This window comes from Mustela putorius, unplaced genomic scaffold, assembly GCF_011764305.1.
Source record: "Mustela putorius furo isolate JIRA1106 unplaced genomic scaffold, ASM1176430v1.1 tig00003869_pilon_pilon_pilon, whole genome shotgun sequence".
NCBI lineage: Eukaryota > Metazoa > Chordata > Mammalia > Carnivora > Mustelidae > Mustela > Mustela putorius.
The window spans coordinates 31,769,578-31,794,141 of NW_025422021.1; the positions used below are offsets into that span (position 1 = coordinate 31,769,578).

General features: G+C 50.2%; 1 protein-coding gene across 1 annotated transcript in view; it reads left to right on the plus strand.

The window, feature by feature from the left end:
* Window positions 1-3,673: 3,673 nt before the first annotated feature.
* NDUFA10 (NADH:ubiquinone oxidoreductase subunit A10) overlaps window positions 3,674-24,564 on the plus strand; it is a 47,378-nt gene continuing 26,487 nt past the window's right edge. Inside the window, exons 1-8 of the mRNA XM_004743742.3 lie at window positions 3,674-3,835; window positions 6,793-6,961; window positions 7,599-7,814; window positions 10,106-10,192; window positions 12,689-12,810; window positions 14,224-14,303; window positions 18,944-18,998; window positions 20,592-20,677. Coding sequence (XP_004743799.1) covers window positions 3,761-3,835; window positions 6,793-6,961; window positions 7,599-7,814; window positions 10,106-10,192; window positions 12,689-12,810; window positions 14,224-14,303; window positions 18,944-18,998; window positions 20,592-20,677 — 890 coding nt within the window. The 5' untranslated portion in view covers window positions 3,674-3,760. The remainder of the gene's footprint in view (window positions 3,836-6,792; window positions 6,962-7,598; window positions 7,815-10,105; window positions 10,193-12,688; window positions 12,811-14,223; window positions 14,304-18,943; window positions 18,999-20,591; window positions 20,678-24,564) is intronic.

Genomic DNA, 24,564 nt, shown 5'->3' on the forward strand with positions numbered 1-24,564 from the left:
TTAACAGAGTCTAATGTCATTCATGGCAACAATTCTCAGGAAGCAAAGAACTGAAGGAGCTTCAACTTCCTAAAGCACATTTATAAATTTCCTGGAGTTAGCATCACACTTCGCTGAAACCTGAGTGTTTGTCCCTAAGAAGGCAAGGAATTCAGCTCTTGCCACCACCGTCCATCACGGAACTGGGAAGTTCCAGACGGGAAAAGAAGTGAAGGGCATCCGGGCTGGAAAGAAGGAAATAAAGCCGCTCTTTTCTACAGATGACATGACCATTTGAAAGGACTAAACAGTTTTAAGTACTTAGGTGTAGATCTAACAAAACTGAGAACCTCCATGCTGGAAAATGTGTGGTGTTGGTGGCAGGAGTTAGGGAGCAAAGAAATGGGGGGGGGGTCTGCTGTGCATGGGTGGGAGGAGTCAGCACAGCAAAGGGGCTCATGCTCCCCAAACGGATACGCAGGTTTAACACAATTACTGCCAAAATCGCAGCAAGAGTTTCCATACATGCAGAGAAGATGATCCTAAAATTTACACTAAGAGGCAAAAGAAGTGGAACAGCTAAACCAATTTTGAAGGAGAATAAAGTTGGCGGAATTAGCCTGTTGATGCTGAGACTACTCTATAGCTAGTTGTCAATCTGGGGTATTGTTGAGAGACACACAGATGATGATGGGACAGAAGAGAGAAGCCCCATGTAAATACCACCGTCTTTAATCAAAGACTTTCCTGAGATAATTGCATATTCACATGCAGTTGTAAGAAATAAGAGAGATCCGGGGGCACCTGGGTGGCTCAGTGGGTTAAAGCCTCTGCCTTCAGCTCAGGTCATGATCCCAGGGTCCTGGGATCGAGCCCCACATCGGGCTCTCTGCTCAGCGGGGAGCCTGCTTCCTCCTCTCTCTCTCTGCCTGCCTCTCTGCCTACTTGTGATCTCTGTCTGTCAAATAAATAAATAAAATCTTAAAAAAAAAAAAAAAGAAATAAGAGAGATCCTTTGTGAAGTTTGCCCCATTTCTCCCAATGATCACACTTGCATAACTAAGGTTACGCAAGGATGCGGATGCTGATTCTGTCCATCCGCTTTGTTCAGGCTTCCCGCATTTCCCATACTTCTTTGTGTCGACCTCGGTGTGTGTGCTGTTTTAGAGAACACTTTCATCTGTGCAGGTTTTGGGTCCACCACCACACTCAAGACACTGCCCCACCCACCACTATGTGGATTCCTTGAGCTGGTCTTTTATACACACCACCTTCCTCCCACTGACTGCAAACCTACCCCCATTGCTAACCCCTGCAGCAACTAGTGTCCTCTGTCTCCAAAATGGCATTTCAAGGTGTTGTGTAAATGGAGTCACACCACCTCAGAAGTCATTCTCCATGAAGTGCGGGTCCTGTTTGTTCTTCTTTCCCCCTTCAGTGTTGCCCGCACTCCATGGTGTGCACCTGTCAGTCTGCTCGCCACCCCCCTCTGAAGGACATCCCGCCTGACTCCAGTGTCTCCCTATTATAATACAGCTGCCACAAACATCTATGGATGGGGTTTTGTGGGGGACCCAAGTTCTCAGGGAAGCAGAAGTCAGAGATGACATGGGGAGAATACGGCTCAAGACCTAGATCATGCTGTACCTGCAGCTGATGCTTGCACAGAACTGCCGGGGTCCAGTGAGGTTTCTGTCACATGCCTTGCATGGTGGGTCGGTGCTGACTGTCAGGGATTACACAGTATCTCAGATGGAGACTTGACAGGGTAGGATTTGGGGGCTAGTGTTCTACAGGTGTACACAACATAAACATGAATTTTATTAGTAAAGTCTCACAAGTCATGTGATCTCAGGATTGAGCAAGTATCTCCTATCAATCCAGAAACATCAACTTTTTCTTATGAACCGATACTGAATTTTCTCTCATTTGGTTTCACCATTATAGTGATTATACAATCATTCAAACTGCAGCTGGACAGAAGTGTAACTTGCAGGATATTTATAAACGAAGTTCATTTGGATGTGAATTTCCCAAGCTCACAACTTCCTTCTCCAGCGTTTCTGGACAGGGAAGGACAGTATTGGTTGGAGGTGGCTATGGAGGTCCCCTAACAGAGTGCTTATGAATGGTCTCACAAGGAGGAACAGTTGAAACATATTCTCTATTTCTGTGTACCAAGAGCTTAACTTACTCTAGTTACAAGATTCATGTCTTTAAATAAATGTTGGTTTACAAAAAGTAGTTGGGAAGCATTATACAGAACATCCCTTACTTCAATATTCATCATAAATGTTAGTGTTCAGAGCTGGGCCTCATGGACTCTGGCCCCTGTTGTTCTGTCTCAGGATCCATCCCTGGAGGAGGTACCAGGGGGGAGAGGAGCACAGGTCTGGAACAGGGAGGCAGCTCCCAAAACAGATGGTGGAGGGCCTGAGAGGCCTGACTGTGCCTCACCTGTCAGGGATTATGACTGTGGCCTCCATCCTTGTCTCTGTCTTCAGGACCTGTTGCTCACACAAAGACTTAAGTATTGGGTAAGAACATAAATGATGGGTCTTCATCCGGGGTACAGCTGGGAAAGAAAACAGGAGAGCCAGAGGCAGTATGTGAATGGGACAGATAACAAAGCAAGGTAAGAGGACAGGGAGCCCTTCCCTGAATTCTGACCCCAGAGACACGGGATGTGGAGGGAGGCCTTGGGTAGGTGGTGATCCCACGGGGGCTAGAGGACTTAGGGCTCCCTGGTCACACCTGCTTATTGGAGGTGCACCTGCAACGTGGCAGGAGCTTTGATTGGGGACACGGTGGGGCAGGACGTGAACAGAGCACCCGCTCTCCAGGAACGAAGAGTTTAGAACAGTGTTTCTTTCAGTGAGGACCATTTCCCTCGCAGTTCAGGACCCATACCAGATCTTCTACGTCGCCTGGCTCCGCGGACCGGCAGGAATTTTCTAATGAGAGAAATATCCGCTCAAAGACCTTCTTTCCAGAACCGCATTCCCACCCCACCGTACAATTCCACAGTCATTCCAAAAAGCTGAGAACCAAATGAAGTTAAACGACAGAAAACTTCGGGAGTTAAGAACCGTGAGCCCAACTTGGTGAGATGCTAAAACCCTTCCCAACGGCAGACTAGTAGGGAAAAAAAACCCCGCGTTAAAGTCCTGGAGGATTGCAGTGACGGAGAACCCACGGCGCGTGTGCGTCCGGACGCCTCCGAGGTGTTAATGCCCTACCAGGCCTGGGGCCCGTCGTCACGCGTCCGGGAGGACGGGGACCCCTGCCTAGCGCCCTGGGACGGAGAGGCAGTGTCCACCGTCGCGGCGGCTCCTCTCCCTGCCCCGCCCAGTCCGGAGCTGCTCTCCGGGCTCGGGCTGGCATCGGGCTACGGAGACGTCTCGCTGATCTTCAGGTCTGCACCAGCCCACCCAGGGGATGTGCCGGGTGCAGTAGCTGCCCGCCCGCGGGCGGTGTCGAGTCCGCACCCCGCACGACCTCGTGGCCCCCGCAGCTCCCCAGCGCCTCTGTCACGGCCCCAGGCCCAGGTCGGGCGGCCGAATCCTGAAAGGCCCGGGCAGACCTAGAGCCAGACCAAACCGCCAGCGGCTCCAACCCCAGACCAGCTGCTCTCAGCGCCTGCGCGCACTGCCCGGAAGCTCCCGACAGGCGCCGTACGGGCACCCGGTCCGTGACGTCACAGCGGAGCGCCGGGCGCGGAAGAGGGCCCCGTCGCGACCGCGTCCCCTCAGGTCCTTGAGCCGGTGCCGACAGAGGAGCGATGGCCTTGAGGTTGCTGAGAGTGGTCCCCGCGTCTGCGTCGGCTCGGGGCCTGGCAGCGGCCGCCCACCGCGTGGTGAGGCGGCGAGCGGGGAGCAGGCGGGCGGGCGGTGGGTGGTGCTGGCCTGCCCTCCCGGCGCCCACCCTTCCTCTACCCGGGCCTCTGGGCAGCGGCTCCCGGGGTCACTCCGGGGAGCTCCCCGTGCCCCCAGCGTTTTTGGTCCCGAGTCGCGGCAGAGCTCATAGGGGCCGGGAGCTTCTCCAGTCAGGACGCTGGGGACGGTGGTGAATCGGTGTCCCGGCTGCCTTGGTGTGGGAGGTCAACTTGGGGGTGCCTCGGTGCAGTTACGCGCCGGACGCACGAGCAGGTGTGGGTGAGCCGGGGGAGCCTGGGTGGTGTTTATCCACGGACGGTCCTAGTGGCACTGTCAAGCCCACTTACGTTTCGGCCCTTGCTAGGCCCACATCCAGGGGATGTGACCTGGAGCAAAACCCGAAGAGAAGGCGTTTCGGTTAGATCGGAAAGGCTTAGGGGACTTCCCAAGGTAGACCACCGGCAGGGTGACATCAAGGCAGAGGGAACACAAGAAACAAAAGAACTGAGGCCGGAAACCTAAGGAAACTTTATTTTATAACCGCGGTTGTAGAATCGCTTCTTTCCTTGCTAATGCCTCCCACTGCATCCGTGTCAGATTGATCATAAAGGGACTTGCTTGATCTGCGTGCTAAAGATTCTCATCAAAGGATTGTGAATAGAACAGTGTAATAGTCTTGCTAAAAAGCTATATATATGTGTTTTCAGAAGATGACTCAGGCCACCAAAGAGAAGAAATAGACAAGTGGTCACCTTTTTTAATATTCAGTGTCGTGGGAGTTGTGTCAGTGGAAGTGAGGGACCCAGAATTAAGGGGGTGCTACTCTGCTGCAATGTGAGTACTGGACAGACCCCCTTGTAACAGTTTGTTCCTGGTACCCTCTGCAGGGGATGTAGATGAACTTCAGTAAGTCCAAAGAAAAAGGAAGGAGATGGAAAGGGAATACACCTTGTTACTTAAATAATAAAAGGAATTGGAGATGTGTCATGAAAGATCTACTGTTCTGTGTGATTTTAGAGAGCAGTAAACGGGACCAAGGATGGGAAATTGTAGAGAACTGTATCATAACTCTATAAAAAAGCACTTTCTGAAGATTTTCAGTCAGTAAATGGCCGATGGCTTGATCACGCATTACTGTGCACCCGCTTTGTGCCTCATCTGTGCTATGATCAAGCTGTGGCCACACAGGGAAGCAGTTTGCACATGGCTCATAGGTAGCCTGGAGGAGAGAGTGGTTAATTTCTAGGATGCAGGGTATGATAAGATTAACACCCCCGTATGCCCCTCATGTGCTGTTCTCTAGTCCACTTGGCATACGTTTCACTGGACTTGCTGATCTTGCAGTGCTCTTGTCCTTGGACTTTTGTGCTTACTGTGTCCTCTGCCTGAAAGACCCTCTTCCAGATGTCCACTTGACCAGTTCCCTTGGCACTTTCTAGTCTTGGTCAAATGTCACTCTTCCTTCAAAGGCTCCTTGGCCTCCCAGTATAGCCTATGGCCGGTCCTATATACCGTGCTGCCCTCCACAGTGATTATTTAATATGCTGTGTATGGTGGATGCCTGAGCAACACAAATTTGAACACATGGGTCCACTTCTTTGCTGGTTTTTTTTTTTTTTTGGATAGGTACAGTGTTATAAATGTATTTTCTCTTTATGATTTTCTGAATGTTTTCTCTGGCTTACTTTACTTTAAGAAAACTGTATAATACATATATAAAATATGTGTTATTTGACTGTGTTATCAGTAAGGCTTCCGGTCAACAGTAGGGTATTAGTAAAGTTTTGGGGGAGTCAAAAGTTGTACGTGAATTTTCAAGTGCAGGGGGGTGGGGAGGTCAACACCCCAGTGCCTGCATTGTTCAGAGCTCAACTGTTATTAATTTTTGTTTTGTTGTCCCGTTGAATCCTTTGGCTCATTTCCATATCTACGTTGTCTAGAAAACATGCTTTGCATTGTGTAGGCTCTTAATAAGTACTTGTTGAATGATTAAATAGGTGAGTAAATGGTTTTTGGCTATTTTTAATACTTTGAAAATAAGCTGTGCACTCCTGTTTTTCCTTATTCTTTCAATAGTCCTCGCTGGTCCATACAACCTTTATGTATACTAAGGATTGTGCTGCTTGCCTTTTGATTGTGTTTCTTCCTTGATGTGTGTGTTTTGTGTGTGTGTTGGTGGGGGTAGATCATTTGGCCTTTGAGTAGAGAATAGACTGGATTTATTGGAGATAGGACATGAGGCAGGTATTGAACCATAGACGAGAGGCGTGAACATGTCTGCAAAAGCATTGCAGTGGGGATAAGGAGGAGACAGTTGGTTCCAGAGAGATTTCAGAGTTATCAGTAGGATTTTGTGAGTGATGATAGGGTTGGAGGAACGTTGAGGGTATCCAACATGATTCCCATGTGTGCTTGGATTTGCTTGGTAAATTGTAGATAGGGAGCTTGGGAGGGAGAGCAGATTGAGGTGTTAGGGTATGTTAAATTTCAGTTTTAAGCCTGTTAACTTTCAGGTATTTTCAGGACCACTAGATGGAGCTGTTTAAAGACAGGTAACCTGGTCCAGAGCTCAGGACAGAAGTCTGGCCTAGAAAAAGGCTCCATTCCCTTCCTCTCTATTGTCCCTGTCCTTCCTCCCTGCCTTTCTTCCTTCCATCCATCCATGCATCCATCCATCCATCCAACTTCTATCAAACGTGGTATGCATATTCTGTTCCAGGTACTGTTCTAGGCCCTGAGGATTTAGCCGTGAACAAAACAGACAGTCCCCCCATCCTTATGAAATTACACTGGGCTGGAGTAGGGATACCGGTAATTAAACAAGTAAATAGGTAATTAAAATGTAGATGTTGGCATTTTTATCACCAAGGGTCTTCTTGGCGTTTTTACCTAATAGCTGCTGTTTCCCACAGTAACCAGATGCTGTTGTGTTTTTCAGGGAGGAATTCATACAAGTGTACAGTGCAAACTACGGTATGGCCCTTTGGCCTACATACTTGGTGAAAGAACAACCAAAAGATTCACAGAACACAGCAAAGTGATAACTGTAGATGGCAATATATGTTCTGGAAAAGGCAAGCTCGCCAAAGAAATAGCAGAGAAATTAGGTATGGACTTCTGTCGCTGGAGTGCCTTCCTCCCAGCTGCACGGCTGCTTGTCTGAGTTTGATTTTACTTTAACATTGACTAGACAGAATTGGGCCCTGGGCAGGTGTTTCACGTTTTTAAAATGCATTAAAAGCTGTTTTAATGTATCAAGTTTAATGAAAAATTAAAAACCCATACTGGTTGTCAATTTGACTTGGAATTCTTTCTTGATAATTTGCTCTTACTTGAGCTTTGGAGCAGTCCTCTGAGTAGGGCAGTGATTACTGCTGTCACTCCCAGAGGATAAGAAGCTGCTGCTGAGGCTGGTTGGTGCAGAGCCAGGCTCTGAACCCTGTTTCCGTCGAGTACGACTGGCTGGTGCTCACTCATACATGTGGGGCTCCCACAGTGCTGGGCCACCCTCCTTTTCAGGAGGATCTCCCACGGGGGCGGGGAGGGTCTCTGGGGGACCTCTTCCTGCAGCTGTTCTGGACACATCATCTTCAGCGTCCTGTGCAAACACAGGTGTGAGGGTAACTTTGCCCAGGTTCTAAGCGACCAGCCTCTGCTATGTGTCTGGGTGGGGCTTGGTTTCTGTGAGACCCGGCTACCCATGGAGAGCAGGTGAGGCACTCATGTCTTGTTTCTTCTTCTCAGGCTTAAAGCACTTCCCAGAAGCGGGGGTGCATTATGCAGACAGCACCACGGGAGATGGGAGGGCCCTGGACATAGAGCTCAGTGGCAGCTGCAGCATAGAGAAGTTCTATGATGACCCGAAGAGTAACGACGGCAACAGCTACCGCCTGCAGTCCTGGCTGTACGCCAGCCGCCTGCTGCAGTACGCCGACGCTCTGGAGCACCTGCTGAGCACAGGTGGGCTCCCCGAGGCCGGTGGCCATGTGCTGTGCCCTAGCTCCCTTCTGGAGTCCTGCCATGTTCCATCGCCACTAAGTAGAGCTTTTCTTTGAGGGTGTTGAGTGAGGCAAGTTCTGTCTTCTTAATAAGATTATAAATTCCCCCACGATTCATGTCATTCCTGCTTCAGAGTGAAGTTTGCTTTCTGTTACTTCATTCCTGGGGACGGGGGTAGGATTGGTGGTTTTTGTAGGAAGTTTCCGTGCTGCTGCTCTAGGCTCCTGCAAAAGGTATCCACAGACGCAGGGAAGGAAGTGCCTGTAAGTGGCTGTGATGACTTGTAGTCCCAGGCATGCGGTGGTGCTATTGTCACACACAGATGGGACACACAAAACAGGCTTGTTTCTGAGGGCCAGGTGTGGCCTGGGTTCACCGTGCACCCATTGGGTAGTGCTCACCCTGGAGAAAGTGCAGAGGTGGGGCAGGCAAAGCACACAGGGCCCTGTGGGCCTGTGCAGTGTTTTAAGGGGGGTGTTTCTGGAACCCAGCAAGAAACAGACTAGGGCCATTTGGGGCAGGTGCTGCCGAGAGTCTGGGAGACAGGCAGTAGGAGTTAGTGCGTAAAGTTAGCGCCGAAAAGGGTCTGGTCCGGGGTGGTGTGGGGGGTGGCAGCATCCTGGGGACCAGCAGTGTGGGTTAAACTCGGCCCCTCCCCCAGAGCATGCTGGGGACAGCAGACACTACTGTGCTGTGCCAGAGAGCCCTGGCCTTGGATGTGCTGAACATGCAGCTGACAGCAGACAGTGTGTATGCGTGCCTGGGAGGAGGTGCAGATTGTCTAAGTGTTGTGTCTGCCTCCTCTGGCAGCGGTGGCCACACTGGGGCGGCTGTCTGTTAATGCAGTGAGCTCACTCACAGGCAGCTCAGCTGCCACCTGGGAGATGTGCCTCATGGGTGGGAGGACAAGAAGGTCTTGCAACAAGGGCCCCCAGTAATGGATGGGACTGATTCACAGACCTGCGTTTAGGACCTACTGGCTCACACTCCAGCAGGCTCCACGTGCACGGTGCATGCCCCAAGCTGCAGGACTCACTCTTCACCTAAATGTTTACACAGGAGTCTGGTTATTGTCTTGCTTTTCCAGAATTTTCTTAGTGATACTTTTCCTCAGGCAAAATAAGCCCTGATTTTGGTTATTGCCACTCCTGAGAAAAAAATGCGGTCTCCCTTGTGATGTTCTGTACCAGGACCTGGCTTACAGGAGCTGCTTTGGAAGCATACTTCAACCCTATCTTAGGGTGAAAAAAGAGCACTTTAAGTGAAGATTTGCTTCTTTTTGTGTTCCATGAACTGTTGCACATTGTATGAGTGCCTACCGTGGGCCAGGTACGTTCTAGGAGCCTGGGAGGAGGAAGCAAAGGCCGCTATCTCCTAGAACTGACACTGTGGTAGGGAGGGAAAGCCTAAACATGGGCATGTTCAGTGTCCTATCCAGTAGTGAGAGGCTCGAGGGCATTTGCTGTGGGCCCAGGGCCATGCTTCCTGGTGAGGAGGTGGGGGAGGCCTTCATGCTGACACAGCAGACCTGAGTGCAGGGACGCCAGCCGGAGTTGGTGGGGAAAGTGCACAGAGTCGCTAAGGTTACAGGAGGCTGCTGTGACGTGAGTGGGCTAGGAGTGGATGGGACAGGGTCAGAGAAGTGGCCTGGGCAAGATGGCTTTTCCTCTGGAGGGGAGAGGGAGCCATCAGGAGCTGTGAGCAGAGGAGTAACGGGATCGGGGTTCAGCTCTGAGAGTGCCCATCTGTTGTTGGGAGAGCTGCCGGGGTCAAGGGCAGAGGCTGGGCCTAGCTGGGGGCTGGGACTGGGACCTGGCCAACAGTCAGGAGGCCTTCAGTGGTTGGGGTCAAGATGTGGTTGGGAGGAAGCTGGTGGTTCACTGATGAGTGGGGCACGGGGAATGGGAGGAGAGTCTGGATGCTGCTGGGGTCTGGCTGAGAGATCAGGCCAGGGAGGGATTGGGGTGGGTAGACAGGATGGAAAAGGTATGGTTTCAGACAGAAATACCTTCCTCCTAACTCGATAGGTTATAGCCGACAGGATGAGACAGAATGTGACAGCACCAAAACCAGAAGTGTTCTCATTTTCTAAAACGATTTCCCACTTAGAAGAACACGTCTGTGCTTTTGAAATATTTGATATGCAGAGTGTACCGTAAATAACTTTTGCCTTTCTGAAATGGAGTTACTCGTTTCCAGTGCTTTGGTTTGTATCGGTCTGACTTTTGATTTTGCTTCCCTGTTTCTGACAGGACAAGGCGTTGTGTTGGAACGCTCCATCTTCAGTGACTTCGTGTTCTTGGAGGCGATGTACAACCAAGGCTTCATCCGAAAGCAGTGTGAGTTGGGGCTGTGGTCAGGCCTTCCTGGGTGTGTTGTGCCGCTGGCTGAGACTCTGGCAGACTCCCTTTACAGTTGGTGTGCACTTGGCACATGAATAAGTGCCTTTACTTGTTAAATTAACAGGAAAAAAGAGCGTTCTTTCCACCCTCTCTTCCTCCTAAATTCTTATCTCTGGGAAAGCAGACAGGATCCACCAAACACCTAAGCTACTTTCTCTGATCTAGTTTAATTTCGGTGAATTAACCAGTTTCTAGTGTGTGATTTTGTGTGTCATCAGGATGTCTGTGTTTTTTTGTGCCCGCACCTGCAGCCGGCATCATTGTCGTCTTTCCCTTCTGTCTGATACGGTGGTGTTCTGATTCCTCCCAGGACAGTGGCACCCTGTGGGGCTCATTGGAGGTCTGACAGGTGGACATGGACGAGGATGAGGTCTGGTCAGAGGTGGCCTGACTGAGGAGTTAGGGACACGTGTCTAAGGGGTGTCTAAGGAGGCATGTGCCAGGGCAGGGCTGTGGGGCCCTGTGCTCAGTCTGCTTATGAACTTGTTCATCTGAGTGCTCAGCTGGCTGGAGCCGGCGGCTGGCTCTCCCCACTCACTAACCAGCACTACGGGCTGGTTAGTGAGTGGGGAGAGCCAAGCCAGCCAGGAGACGATTTGGGGCTGAGGCACTCTGCTCTTGTCTGCTTCCATGTTCTGCTGTGAGAGCTGCTGGCTGCATGCTGGACTCAGTCCTAGGTGCCGGGGATATGATGATAGAAGACAAGGAAGGCTCTTGCGGTTCTGGCCGGGGTGAGGCAGGCACGGAAGCTGCATCGATGTTGGTTCCTCCTGGGGCTGCAGGAGCACACGGGAAGGCGCTAACTGGCGGGGGGAGACCGGGTGCTGTCAGCCACAGCGGCCTTGAGGAGGGAGCCTGGCAGCAGGGCAGCCGGTGAGTGGAGTGAAGCGTGGAGGAGGTTCCTGCGGTGTTGATGGTGGGGGCGGCCCAGGAGAGGCAGATGGGGAAAGCCCAGAGTGAGCTGAGAGCCCTGAGGCTGGGATCCTTGGGCTTTGGGTTTCTGCCTACTGGGTCATCCTGCTGCAGACCTGAAGCTGAGTGGGCTCAGCAAGGGTGGCAGGGGGACACCCGTAGAGTGCAGGGTCTTGTGGGACAGGAGCTGAGAAGGGCCCTCCGGGAGGCCAGAGGCTACTGAGTGGTGTTTCCAGGTTGGGTTAGGGGAAACAGAGGACTTGAGAGTAGAGGGCGCTGCGAGGTGGGAGGTGGTCTCCGAAGGGGAACTCCGCTCATAGGAGTCCGAGCAGCAGGAGACGGAAGGACAGATGCCTTTCCTGAGGGGAGGGCAGGGGAGACTGGCCTGGCTCCGTGTTGCCCAGGTGGGAAGCTGAGATGAGACTCGGGGTTTCTTCCATGGACAGGAGAACAATGCCCAAGGGAAACTTCAGTCACTCGCTGCGATGGTGTCACCTGTGTACCCGGATAGTCCTCCAGGTCAGACCTTTGCTGACGTGGGTCCAAGTTGTGCCCTGAATGGCCACTTAAAACCAGACTCACTGTAGTGGTCACCTGAACATTTCCTTTAGAGCAAAGTCGTTGCCTTTCTGTGGCTCTAGTGTGAGCCCCAAAGTTGATCTCTTCTGGAAGTTTCCACCATGTGAACCTCTGCAGAGATGGCAGTTTCTTGATGTTGCTCCTGTGGTAGGTGAAGGTGGTGGTTTCATTCCAGTGACCCACGGTGTGCTCTGCCTGACTTTCTAGTAATGTCCTTGTATGCCAGAGGACATCCAGGTGCAGAGTGTCCTCGAAACAGCACCCGTGTCCTTTAGAGCCGCAGGTTGTATGTGACTGTTCTGCACAATGGTGACCCAGGGAGAGTGAGCCCTCAGCCTTAACTTGCTTTCTGTTTTATGTTGTATTACTAAGTCTGCTACAGTACGTAGTTCTGTGTAGCTGATTAAATTTACTGAAACCAGGTAAACGTAGCTTCCTATTTTTCAGTTACTTGAAAAAGAAAGTGAATAACAAAGGTTTGTCCTCACTGGAGGAGATGGGACCGTGTCTGTTACTGCCAAGTACAGTGGGTGTGTAGGATGTGTCTCAGCCACAGGCCACCAAAGAGGACACTTGTGTGCCCTCTCCTGGCCTTCTTTGTGGCTAAGATGCCCTTAGAATCTGGCCTTTTGGATGACATGGAGACCAGTACACAAGTCCCAGCGTCCCGCCCTGTGGAGGTGACGTGTAGTCCCTGGGCCTAGGGCTTGCTGTCTGTGAGCAGGAGAAGCGCTGCAGGGCGGGGGCTGCCCCTGGCACCTGTCTCGGGGTCCCGTGTCGTGTGTGTGCTGCCGGTGCAGACACCTGTGCCTTCTGTGATTCATGGTTTGACATGTGGCTCTGGGCCCTGCAGTCTACCTTTGCCCTTTTATTGGAAAGGCGCATGTTGGGGGATCCTGTGGCGGCCCATCCATGACTAATGTTCCTCTCTCATGTGTGTAGGTGTGGACCACTACAACGAGGTGAAGAAGGTCACCATCAGCGAGTACCTGCCCCCTCATGTGGTCATCTACATCGACGTGCCCGTTCCAGAGATCCAGAGTCGGATTCAGAAGAAAGGAAATGTAACTCAGCTTTTCAGTTGCAGACCACGCTCTTTCTACTTGTCCTCGTTATCTTGACGTGTCCTCGTAGATCAGCACTTCCCAGTGGCAGTCACAGCAGTTTGCTGTCAGGTGCCGCTGGCCTTCACAAAGATAGGTGGTCCACATGGTGGCGGCACCTGAGTGTGGGCCCTCGTGTGGTGGCTGGAAGGGGCTGTGGTCAGTCAGTGCTCTCCGGCAGTGCTCTGCAGCCCGGAGCACCATCCCGCCGCCACACCTTGTCCCCTAAGCCACCCTGTGGGAATGGGTTAGTATGCTGGTGGCAGGCCCCTTGCCGTATTCTCTCCTATTCTTTCGTGGGGCTTCTGCACCCAATTTTCTGTTGGTCGATTGAATGTGATTTCTAGCATCCTTTCAGTTCTCCCTTCCTTTTTAACTCAGGTTGAGCCCCTCTCCCTCCTTTCCCCTTGTGGAGACTAGAGCACTGGGGCTGCGTTCCCCTGCTCAGGCAGCGCTGGCTGAGCCTGCATTAGGGAGCCGGAAGCTGCGGTTTGGTGCTACTCACTGGCTCGGGGCACAAAGCAGGACCTGGGGCACGAAGGTGTCACTGCTGCTCAGACTAGTTCTTGTCTGCAGACACCACTCTCACGTGGAGTAATTTTTCCTGGGACGGAACACGTCTTCTTTGCAATGCTGTGATGCAAGTATGGGGTTGCATGTGGGCAGGGTCCGCAGCAAACAGGGAAGCAAAGGAAGGTACTAGGTGGAGGTCAGTCAGTGCTACAAAGAAACACGAGGTGGAAGATAACATGACTTGCCTGTAGCATTGCTGAACTGTAAGAGGTTTTAGGTACTGAGACTGGCTGCTCAGATGTGGAGGTTTCGGTCTCTGAATTTGGTGGAGCACAGTTCAGGCGATAAGGGAGGTGAGTGGTGCAGGAAGTGGGAGAGGTGGTTGTGGTGTGCGAGTAGTGAAGGGAGAAGGCAGGAGGGAGTCTGGTGGAGAGGAGGGTGTGGGCTGGGGTGGGGGGGGGATGGGCCAGTCCCCTTGTTGTCATGGTCTTAGCTGCCAGGCTCTGGTATTTGTGCACATGAGTGCTTGTGTGTGTGCTCTGTGTGTGTGTGTGCACTACAGCCCATGCCAGGTGGAACGTGTATACTATAACAGATTCTTCCTGATCCCATTCTAAGTGTGTGTCTTAACCTTAGCGTGTGAAAGGTTAGGCCATGGGATCCCCTGGGCAAATGTGTGTGCCCTGCTGTGGTACAACGAGGTTGGCCCTGACCAATACTGAGGCCCCTTTCCTGTCATCTCTGCAATGCCCAGGAGGTGTTCCAAGAAAACCGTGTTTGTTGCTTGTTTCAGCTTTTACAGGTGTGCAAGTAAAAGAAAAAGTCAGAACATTCCACTTGTTTTTCTCTGCTTTTGTTTAGCCACATGAAATGAAGATCACCTCCGCCTATCTGCAGGACATCGAGAACTCCTACAAGAAGACCTTCCTGCCAGAGATGAGGTGAGCTAAGCGTGCGATTGAGTCCTGTGGTGCGGCATCCCCACACATGGTTCCCTGTGCCCAGCAGCCTGGGAGTTCGCTCCTATTTATTACAGCAGATGCTGTCTGCAGTATTTTAATCTCATGTTTATAAGCAGCAGTGACAGCACACATTTCAACTTGATTGGTGGGGATTTTTAGTTTCTTGGTTTGCTTAGTTTGCCCATACTTCTTTGTTTTATTTGTACAATCATTGGAGGCTAGAAGTAAAGCCATGCTGTATCCCACGCCAGGCAGTTAGCATCAGAGAACTCCTGTGTTTTAACCTGAGGTGGTAGCCAAGTATTCTTGGTTACCTAAAAGGCTTACTCGAAAGTGCTCCTTGAATCCATGCCGAGAATTCATGGAGGACAAGCAATTTCTGTAGATCCTTTTAAAAGTTACTCTTAATAGTCGTTTGGATTACATGAAATCCCACCAGGTCCTCCTGTTTCTTTCCTTTCTCCTGCTCACATTGTTTCTTTCCTGAAAACACAAAAGGAAATGTTCTCCCCTTGGTCTGCTCATCGTCCCTAGTACTTGGCTGCCAGTGTCTGAGAGGGAAGTCTAGGCCACTGTCCCTTGAGTCCCACTGGAAGGAGGTGTTTGATCTCTTCCTGAAGGTCTCTAGCAGCTTGTCTTAAATGGTGTTAAACTTAAACTCCTTGATGCCTAAAAATCTCATGCCTTTGCTTAAGATTTCAGTGTATGAAGGTGTGAGTAAAATCAAAGTAAGTTATGGTAACTTTGAAAGAAAAGTTTGATTTGTAAATTGAAAGTAATTTTTTTTAACCATAAGCATTGATGCATATGTTCTCGTGTCTGTTTTGTGCTAAGCTGTTTCCTAGCAGCAGGACAGAGCAGGATGAGCTGTAGGTCCCTGTCTTCCTTTTGGACTGCTCTGTTTTCAGGACTAGAGGTGCAGGAAAAAAGCAGGTTTCGTAATCTGTGCTCAGGAATGTATAGACATACGTGAATAAGCAGAAGAAATGGAGATAGTTGACCCTTGTATTGCAGTTCCAAAACTCTTGAAGATCTGACTCTAGAAACCTCAGCTGAGAGACAGCGTCCTGACAAATTCTCAAATGAAAATTTTAGCTAATAATGCCTGAGTCAGGCTCTCTGTGAGGGTGAAGTTTTCTTTTACTTTGTGGTGATTTTCAAGAACTTCTTCTAGAGGGCTTCCGGTAATGAAGTATGTTCAGCAGCCATCGTAAGCTCCCCTTGTGTCATCTCTGTTCTGGCCTGGATACCTGCCCTGGTTACATCCCTGCGCGCCCAGGGGGTCCTCTTGCTCTGGTGATCCTGTCTTGGGGGGAATCAGGTGAACAAGGTGAAGGGAAGGAGGGGCGCTTAGGGTAGGTGTGTGTTTCTCATGGAACATGTGTAGCACCTGGCCACTAACAGGACAGGCACGGGGTTGTGTGCTTGTCGCCATGAAGGAGAGGGTGCCGCTCATGACTGATGGTCGCTCTGCTGACTGTAGCATGCTCACCTGAAGACACCACACGTGTTGGGGACTGTCCCCTCCTCTGCTTTCAGGAGAGTCCGGTAGAGCCCAGCTCTCAGCAATTTGTATAATGAGAACAATAGACGGACAGGTGAATGTGTGGGAATTAATTTGATTTTTCCAAATGAATAGCATAGTAAAGATTTTTAAAAGTTGTAGGTCACGTGCTCTCCTGCCACAGAGACTTATTACACCACAGGCACTGGTCTCTCCCCTTGTGGTCCTGCTCTGTTCTCAGCTCTGTCTTCCAAACACACATGGTCTGTCCACTGTCATAGCTCAAGCTGTTCTGGGAGCCAATCACGTTGGCGGTCATTTGCCACATTTAAAAGACCACCTGTGTGAAAGTTTCTATGCAGCCCAATTTATGTAAGTGTTAGATCATAGACCAGGGTCCTGCCGTGGCTTGGTGACCTATTTGTGTCTCGAAGTTTTCTCTTGGGAATTCACTGTGCGATTTGACTAGAACTGCCAAATTGTACATGAAATTTTAAGAAACTATCATGACTAGGCTATCTGAAGTTTGTAAGTCTTTGTGTTTTAGAATTCAGGAGGTATTTCCCACAGAAACAATTTTAGGTTTCCTAGGTTTGGTTATTTAAAATCATTTAGTTAAATATTACATATTTATAGTACTAACCTTAGAAGGTAAAATTGTTAGAGTATTAGTAATTAATCAATAAAATCAAAATTGAGTAAGAGAAGTGTTTTTTAGCTTGAATGTCAGTATTTGAAGCAAAGTAGATTTACTGGGCTCAGTTAGTGTCGCTGGCACCTGAGCCAGTCTCTCCTATGTTAGCTCTTCTTTTGTGACCCGGACACTGTCATCTTATGTGTCCTGTCTGAAGGCATGAAGAATGGTGCAGCTTTGGTCAAAGTCGTATTGTGAGATTTTACGAGGCACAGTGAACTACCTTAGGAATATGTGTTTTCTGGCTTTGTCAACATTTATGCTGAAAATTGTTGGAGAACATGTTTTTTTATCCTCATTACCTTATATTGTGGAGCTGTAGCTGGGTTTAGCAAATATCCGTGTAAACAGTCGTGAAGAGACATTTACTCTACTCCATTTATAAATGTCATTGTTAGCCCTGCTGTTCGCAGGAGACCCAGGGGTTCCTGGGAGAGGTGTGCCTGGAGGAATCAGGCAGCTCACTCCTTAGGCCTTGATGGTGTCCCTGAATCTCTGAGACCCTTGTGGGCCACCCTCTTTGTTTCAGTCTCCCTTCACAAACAAGCCGGTGGGAATGGGGGGGTGGGTGGGGACCCAGCAGGAGGCTTTGATGTGTCCTCTGTCATTTTGTCACTGAGGCACTTGCTGTGGGTCTCTGCTTGTTACAGGCACCTGGGAAGCAAATGTTCATTGAACTGAGTCACACAAAGATGGAAATGTTAGGCTATGAAATTGGCTCTGTGAGTTGTTCTCAGTAGGTGGTCTGGAGTCTCACATTCTGTGAGGGCGAGGGCCCTGTCTTTGTCCCCTGGCCTATGCTGCGCAGTGCCTGCCACCTCCATGGGCTTTGAAAAGTGTGCTGTTTTGTGTGCCAGAGGTACCTGTCACTGCTTTCCTGACCTGTCATGCTCATGCCTCTGACAGCCACACCAGGGATGCCACATCCACAGTGAGCATTGACACGCCTGTGAGATAGACAATAAAGCTTCCGTGCTAGCTGCCCTTCCTTGATCATCACGAGTGTCCACGACTCTTCTCCTACACATATGGTTTAATTCTGACTCGTGTGGCTTGTGTAGGGAGATCACTACCCTTTGTGCCTTTCTCTTTCTAGTAACAGTGGGAGGCTGTGCGTGCTTGAGGAGGAAAGATGCTGAGTTCTCAAATGAGGAGTGGCTCTTGCTCTGGCCAGGAGGGCAGGTGCAGTGAGCTTCCATTTCTGGCTTTATGGGGCTGTCACCATTGTGCCTGTGGTTTCTGACCATTTTCTTTTATCTTTAGTGAGACAAAAAAATGCAGTGATTGGGCTGCACCGAGAAACTGTCATCTAGTCAAATGACTTTCTTTGACTGTAGAATGCAGGCTTCTCTGTAAGCACGGCGTCTAAGAAATTGGGGATTCGTAGGAGTCCGTAATAATTAGCTACTAACTGAGCTCCTTAAACCAGTGGCCCACTGAAAGTGGTTCCTGGTTGGTGAAGTTGGATACCATTGTGTGGGGCCAGATGTGTATTTCAGGTTGAGCATAGCTTGTAAGGTCTTGGACTGTCTGTGGATTTATCCCCCACCAGTAGGGGGGTGCTGTGTTATCGACTCCTAAATGAGAGGGTGTCCCTTGTGTAATCTCCTTGGGTGTGCCATGCAACTGATCTGGCGGAAGTAGTAGTCTGTCCTTGACATTCTTCTGTCCCCTTTGTGGGAAGGAGGTCAGACGTTTCTACAGTGATGGGCTTTCCAGCAGGCCTCCGGTCTGGGCGGCCTCACCATCTCTCCGGCCGGGGCTGTGGCTTCAAGTCTCCCACGGTTTGGTCTGGAGGTGGTGGCAGAGGCAGCCTCCTTCATCTGTCAGGTACAGACTTTCCCATCTGTTGGTTTGCAGTCATGTCCTGGATGGGCAGCCAGCCGTCTGCATAGTGGGGGCATGCGCAGAAGTGCTGGAAAGGGCATCCTGCCATCCCCTTCTTTTCAGGACCTAGCTGTGACTTTTCAGTGTTTAGATGAAGGGCTAAGGACTAATGGAACTGGGCTGTTGCCTTCCTGCTGCAGACTTGGGTTGTCTCCTAGATTTGAGCAGCTCAAGTACCCTGTCCTTCCTCCTCCACCACTTGGCTGTTCTCTGGGCCCACGTTCAGTGATGAACCTGTGGCAGCAGTGACCATGCACCCTGTCCCCTTCGGCCCCTGGTCTCTGGTGCTGGTGTGGTGGGGTGGGGTAGCCAGAAGGGAAGTCAGGAGATACAACTGCTGTTGTCACTGTCCTGCCAGGAGTTAGCAGGTCCTCCTCAGCCTCTCAGGCCCCGTGGGCCAGCACATGTCCAGCACACTGTTCTCTTCAGAACGGGTAGCTTTAACATTTGTAGCAGTAGACTTTAATGTTATATATTCATTTGTTTATAAGCTCAGAAGATTTACCGTGAATTTCTTCTTGCCTTTCCTTATAGTGAGAAATGTGAGGTGTTACAGTACAGTGCAAGGGAAGCTCAAGATGCAGAGAAGGTAAGAAATCGGCAGAGAAATTTATAATTATTCTTAAATTTGATTCATATGTAAAGTTCTTATAAATCAGATAATCAGTTCAGCTCCCACTGGTCTTAGAAATGTCTGCATTTCATAAGCTCAAGGAGGCACTAAGGCAGCCCATCACTCCCCTGGGCATAAGATTTTGATTTTCATTTAAATAATTCAGTTTCTAGGATCTTAAAATTGTAGAAGGTACATTAGTAAGTGCACTTTGTAAAATTCAAGTCAATCTCTATGCTATTTTCAAGAGAGCTTAATGAGTAATAGCCAGAAGAAATTGAAAAAGAATAATGCAGGAACATTTGCCTTCCCAAATACAAAAACATATTGCAAAATTATGGTGATGAAAGCACTGCAGTATTACTACAGGAATATGTGGTGTAATGGAACAGGAGCAGAGAGTGGAGAAATGGTTGTGTGTGTGTGTGTGTGAGAGAGAGACTTGACTTTGGTAAAGGTAGAGCTTTAAAGAGAAAGAAAAAATGAAGTAGAAGGAAATGGATTATTTTTTAAATGGTGTTGAGGCAGTGGATCATCAGTTACACACAAAAAAAGTCCCATATCTTATATATAAATTGTAAATTGTAAAAAGCAAAACAGAAGGTTTGAAAATTCTAGAAGAAAATGCCAGTGTTACCATGTGGAGTTGAGGTCTAGATGGTGACGAGGTCTAGAGCGCTGTGAAGTCGACGGCCTGGCCGGCTTCGGGTGTGGGAGCAGGAGAAAGCTCTGGCGGAAGGTCTTCTCCGTGGAGAGGAGCGCAGTCCCTGAGCACCCGAGACAGTGTCCCTTTGTGGTGCTGGGACAGTGCTGAGGACACCAGCAGCCCATTCTGCTCCAATGGATTACATCCCACGTGCTTTTGTTTCTGGGGACGTGGTTGTGTTTAGGAGATTTTCACACCTTGAGAGGTGTTCAGGTGCTGTGTCTGAGTAGGAGAATGCATTTGCTCTGTAACACTGTGTTGTGTTTTGAGTTCAGGCTCAAATTCTTGAAAGTTAGGAGAGGACCCTGAGTTTGGCATGTTTGGGGACAGAAAGCATCTGAAAAGATTGCCCCTCTGGGAGGTCAGACTGCAGGCTGTGGGTGTGGGGCTGGAAACAGTGTATTGGATCTCTCTAGGAAGTGGATTCATTTTCTTGTTCTCTTGTTGCTTTCAGAGGCTGGGTCTTGTGTTCAGGAATGAAGTCCCTAGGGAGGAAATGAGTAGTCTGTCCCTGACACTTGGTTCTCCGAGTCTTCATGATTTTTTCGTCCTATGCTGCTTCTCCCAGTCTCACACATAATCTCTCTGCCACCTGTGTGTTAGCTGGGTCAGGCGCCAATGCCGAGGGTCAGCTGCACCCCCCTGCCCCTGACCCCAGCGTCTGCCAGGCTGGGCACCCGCACTGAGAGTCAGTGCTCAATCCCATTTCCTCCCCGAAGGCCATCTGTCCGAATTCCTTTCTTTTTGATTTCTGTGCTGATTGTTCCTGCTAGATATTTGTGGCTTATACTGTATTAAAATGTTATCTCTCTTAAATTTTCAAAATGGGACTCTACATGAAATTGAAACTGTTTTTGTCTCAGGTGGTAGAGGACATCGAGTACCTCAAGTATGACAAAGGGCCGTGGCTTGAGCAGGACGACCGCACTCTTCACCATCTGCGGATGCTGTGAGTTCTGTGCCATGGGGAACCAGCCCAAGAGGACGAGGGGCTGGGTGTTGGAATGTGGGCCCTTGCCTGCTGTAGAGACGTGGAGAAGCTTGAAGGAATTCTGTTTCAAGAGATAATGAGGTGTACTTCCAGTTCCCTTCAAAGAGGCTGTTGCACTTCCCACTCTGACTACTGGTTAATTGGTCACCAGTATTAATTCAACAGATATTTTGCTTCTACCAAGAGCCAAGCACTGTACCAGATTTAGAGGATTTGGCATCAAATAAAACTCCTGCTTTCATCTCCTCTGGGCGCCTCCCGTCCCCAGGCCCAGGATGCTGGGGAGATGGGCATAAATCCTGTTGCTGGTTCGCTGACTGAGCAGCGCCCCGATTTGCAAACACAACAGATTGCTTTCCCCAGCTAGTGCCTCGACATCCCTCTGGGGACCATTCACTGTTCTGTGAGGCCAGTTGTGTCAGACAGTGAGTGTTTTATGCATGGAGCCACTGTCACACTTCCTGGGCCCTAACATGAGTTCCTTGGACAGGCTGCATCATGAGTGGGTGACGGCATGTGTGAGTGACCTGGGGCTGCTGTGGTGAGTGGCCACATACAGCGCTAGTCTCCTAGTTCTGGAGTCCAGAAGCCCAAAGTCAGGGTGTTGGTAGGGCCGCCTGCCTCTTCAGGATCGAGGAAGAACCTTTCCTGCCTCTTTTGGCTTCTGGTGGTTGCTGATGGTTCTCTGGTGGCCCCATCATTCCCACTCTGCCTCTGTCCTCATGGGGCCTTCTTCCCGGAGTGTCTGCATCTGTGTCTACATTTCTCTCTTGCTTTAAATTCACATGTCATGGGATTAGAACTCCTGCTGATCCCCTGTGATCACATTTTAACTTCTCTCTACAAAGACTCTGTTTCTAAAAGAGATCCTATTCACAGGTTCCGAGCAGACATGAATTTTGCAGGGACGTTATTCAACCCAGAACACCATGTGTTTTGAGGGGCCCTGAGCCCAATCCCACACTTGAGACTCACTGGAAGGACTCGGGAATCACAGCAGGTGGTTGTGCTCATGGCTAAGCTCTTCCCAGGGAATCAGCGAGGATTCCCAGCTGGTCAGTGAGGAGAAAGGCACACAAATGTGGAGCAGTCCAGGCACAGGTGCTCTCGGCTCCCTCCCATGAGGCATCCCTTGTTGCCATCTCAGTTCATTGCCAAATGAACTGCTTCGGGCCCAAGAAAAGCAGTAACATGCGCTTAGGCAGTCTTTTTGCCACAGAGCCCATTAGACACTCGGTGCCCAGGGTTTTGATTGGGTGCTGGTCATGTTGGTCTTAGCAGCTGCTCAAGTTCTGACCTCCAGAAAGAAGGCAGGTGTTCCCCATAAATCACGTTATACCTGGTGCCCCGTGTGTGGTACCCCCGCCTCGGGGCAGCATTTATTAGACACTGAGGCCTCAGACGCCAGCCAAGGGAGACTGCAGTCTCAGGCCTGCTCTGTTTCTGAGAGCTGCACTTGAAAGACAGGTCTTGGGAAGGAGGGCATATCTGAACCCAGGAAAGGAAGTTTCCTGTGAGGGTCAGTGGCTGCCCCCTCTACATAGGGTGGGGCCCTGTGTCACTGACTTACCCATTTGTCTCCAGCAACAGCCTGTGGTAGAGGCTCAGCATCAGCCTCTGTTCCGCCACGCTGGACACAAATTGGCTGCGCTGTGTCAGTTTTGGGGAGCATTGGTGTGAGTGTTGAGCCCATGGAGAGTGTCCATCCTGCGTGGTGACCACTCTCCCTGTGAGCCCATTGGCTAAGCTCTGCCTGAGCGGGTGCCCAGGGCCAGAGCTTCCCTGTTTGCTGGGGAGTTTGCAAGCTCATGGCGTTTCTTTTGATAACTGACATGCTCATTTCTCTGCACTTGGATGCACCCTAATGTCAGCATATCAGAGTTCATAGATTTCAGGAATTTCTCATGTTGAACCTGTTGATTTTGTTATTAAAAGTAGGACCTAAAATTTTAGTCATTTTAGCAGGGTTTTTTTGTTTTAGTGTTAAGATGGAAGAAATAGCACATGGGAAGGATCCTACAGTTGTGGGGTTGGGGGAAGGCTTGGAGTGGCCTCTGAAGACATGGCCTAGTGTTCTGTGGCAGCCCGTGCTTCTGACAGGACGGAGGGGTGTGGTCAGGGGTTGGGTGAGTGGGGCTGTGCCTTGGTTATGTGGGCATTCCCTGATGGTTGCTTTGTCTTCGTAGTGATGGGAAGTGGGTCATTAGCCACAGGTGGCAATGGGCGGGATGGGTGGGCTGAAGGTCTGAGGAGGGAAGAAAGGTAGAAAGTGTTGTCTGGATGTTGGAGTGGGGAGAATGGGCCGGGAGCGTGCTATGGACAGCAGGGTAGGGCGGCGGCACTAACATCCGGTGGAAGGGGGGCAGCCTCCCGCTGCTGCAGCTGCCCGAGTGTCTGCAGGGAAGAGGCAGAGCTCTGGAGCCCAGCAGGATCAGCAAGAAGAGTGTACAAAAGTGAGTGAGTGTGATGGTGAGAGATGTGATGTGGGTGAGGCGGCAGGGAGCATAGAAACGGCGGTGGAAGCCAGCGGACTAGCGATCAGAGTCCTACTAGCTCACTCTGGGGTCGGATCTGGTCCCCTGTGGTTCCAGCACGTCGCACCTGAGTTTGCTCCACATTGGGAGTGAAGCCGAGCTCACTGGGTGCGGGTGTGCAAACACACTGTACAGCTCTCCTTGCGTGAGCACTGTTCTTGGGAAAACACATGCTGGTCTGCCAGCTGGACCGCCTTCCCAAAGTCCTATGCAGACCATGAAGTTCGAACAAAAAGCAGACAGGCAGTTGTGATTTTGATGCCAAAGAAAAGTGTTTGCTTTACTTTACATTTTATAAACACTGAGCTTCAAATAGTTTGCTTTTATTGCTCATTTATTTGTCCTTCGTGAATTTTTCTTCACATTTATTGATGTTTTTTAAAAAACCAGCTTTTTGTTTTCTTGAATTTCTGTATTTTTCTTTTTCAGTCTGCTTCCTGTTCTAGTTTTTATCATTACTATTTTTCAGAGGCCTAGGTGCTCGATTTCAGGTCTTCTTCATACATGCCATCTGTAGGTGCTGTTGGTGTCCCTCCGGCTTAAGGGCGCTAATGATCTGAGAAGCAGCTGTGCTTGCCGTCTGCGTGTTTGCCTGGGCTCGGGGGCTTGACGTGCTCAGGCGTGCTTTCATCTAGAGTTATGCCCTGGTCGGGCAGGAGAAGAACTCGCCTCCTGCCATTGAGTGGAACATTCTGTCAGTGTCAGGAAACCAGGCTCTGTCGCGGGCGGGAGTGTTCTTCTCGTGCACGCCCCGCTCCCCCACAACTTCTTGGCCCGTGGGGTCTGTCCGCGAGCCGGGAGGTGGTGAGGTCTTAACTGTAGGAGCACGTGGCCCTGTCTCCACTGACTTGTATTGTTGCCTCATGTACTTTGATGCTGTGCTGTCGTATGTCTTCGTGGAGAACTGACCCCTTCCTTGCCACGGAGTGCTCTGCTGCCTCCCTGACGATGTTCCTGTTCTGCAGTCTGTCATGTCCGAATGGGTGCTGTCTGTTCCGGCTTGATTCGTGTGGGTGTCTTTCTCCATTCCTTCCCTTTGGACCCGAGTCTGCTTACCGTGGGTGTCTTGGAGCCACATAGATTCAAGGCCCGTGTTTTCTTCTTTTCTGACCGTCTGTGTGTCTTAATTGCCATGTGTGGACGGCTTACATTTAAAAGGAACGTTGATGTATGTGTATTAACATTCACTGTGTCTCTCAAGGAAGGTTTTTCGTTTGTTGCATTTGCTGTTTGTTTTCTTTCTCCCACCTTGTCTGGTTGGACCTGAGCCTCCGTCCGATTCCATCTTCTCCTCTCCTGGCAGAGCAGTTG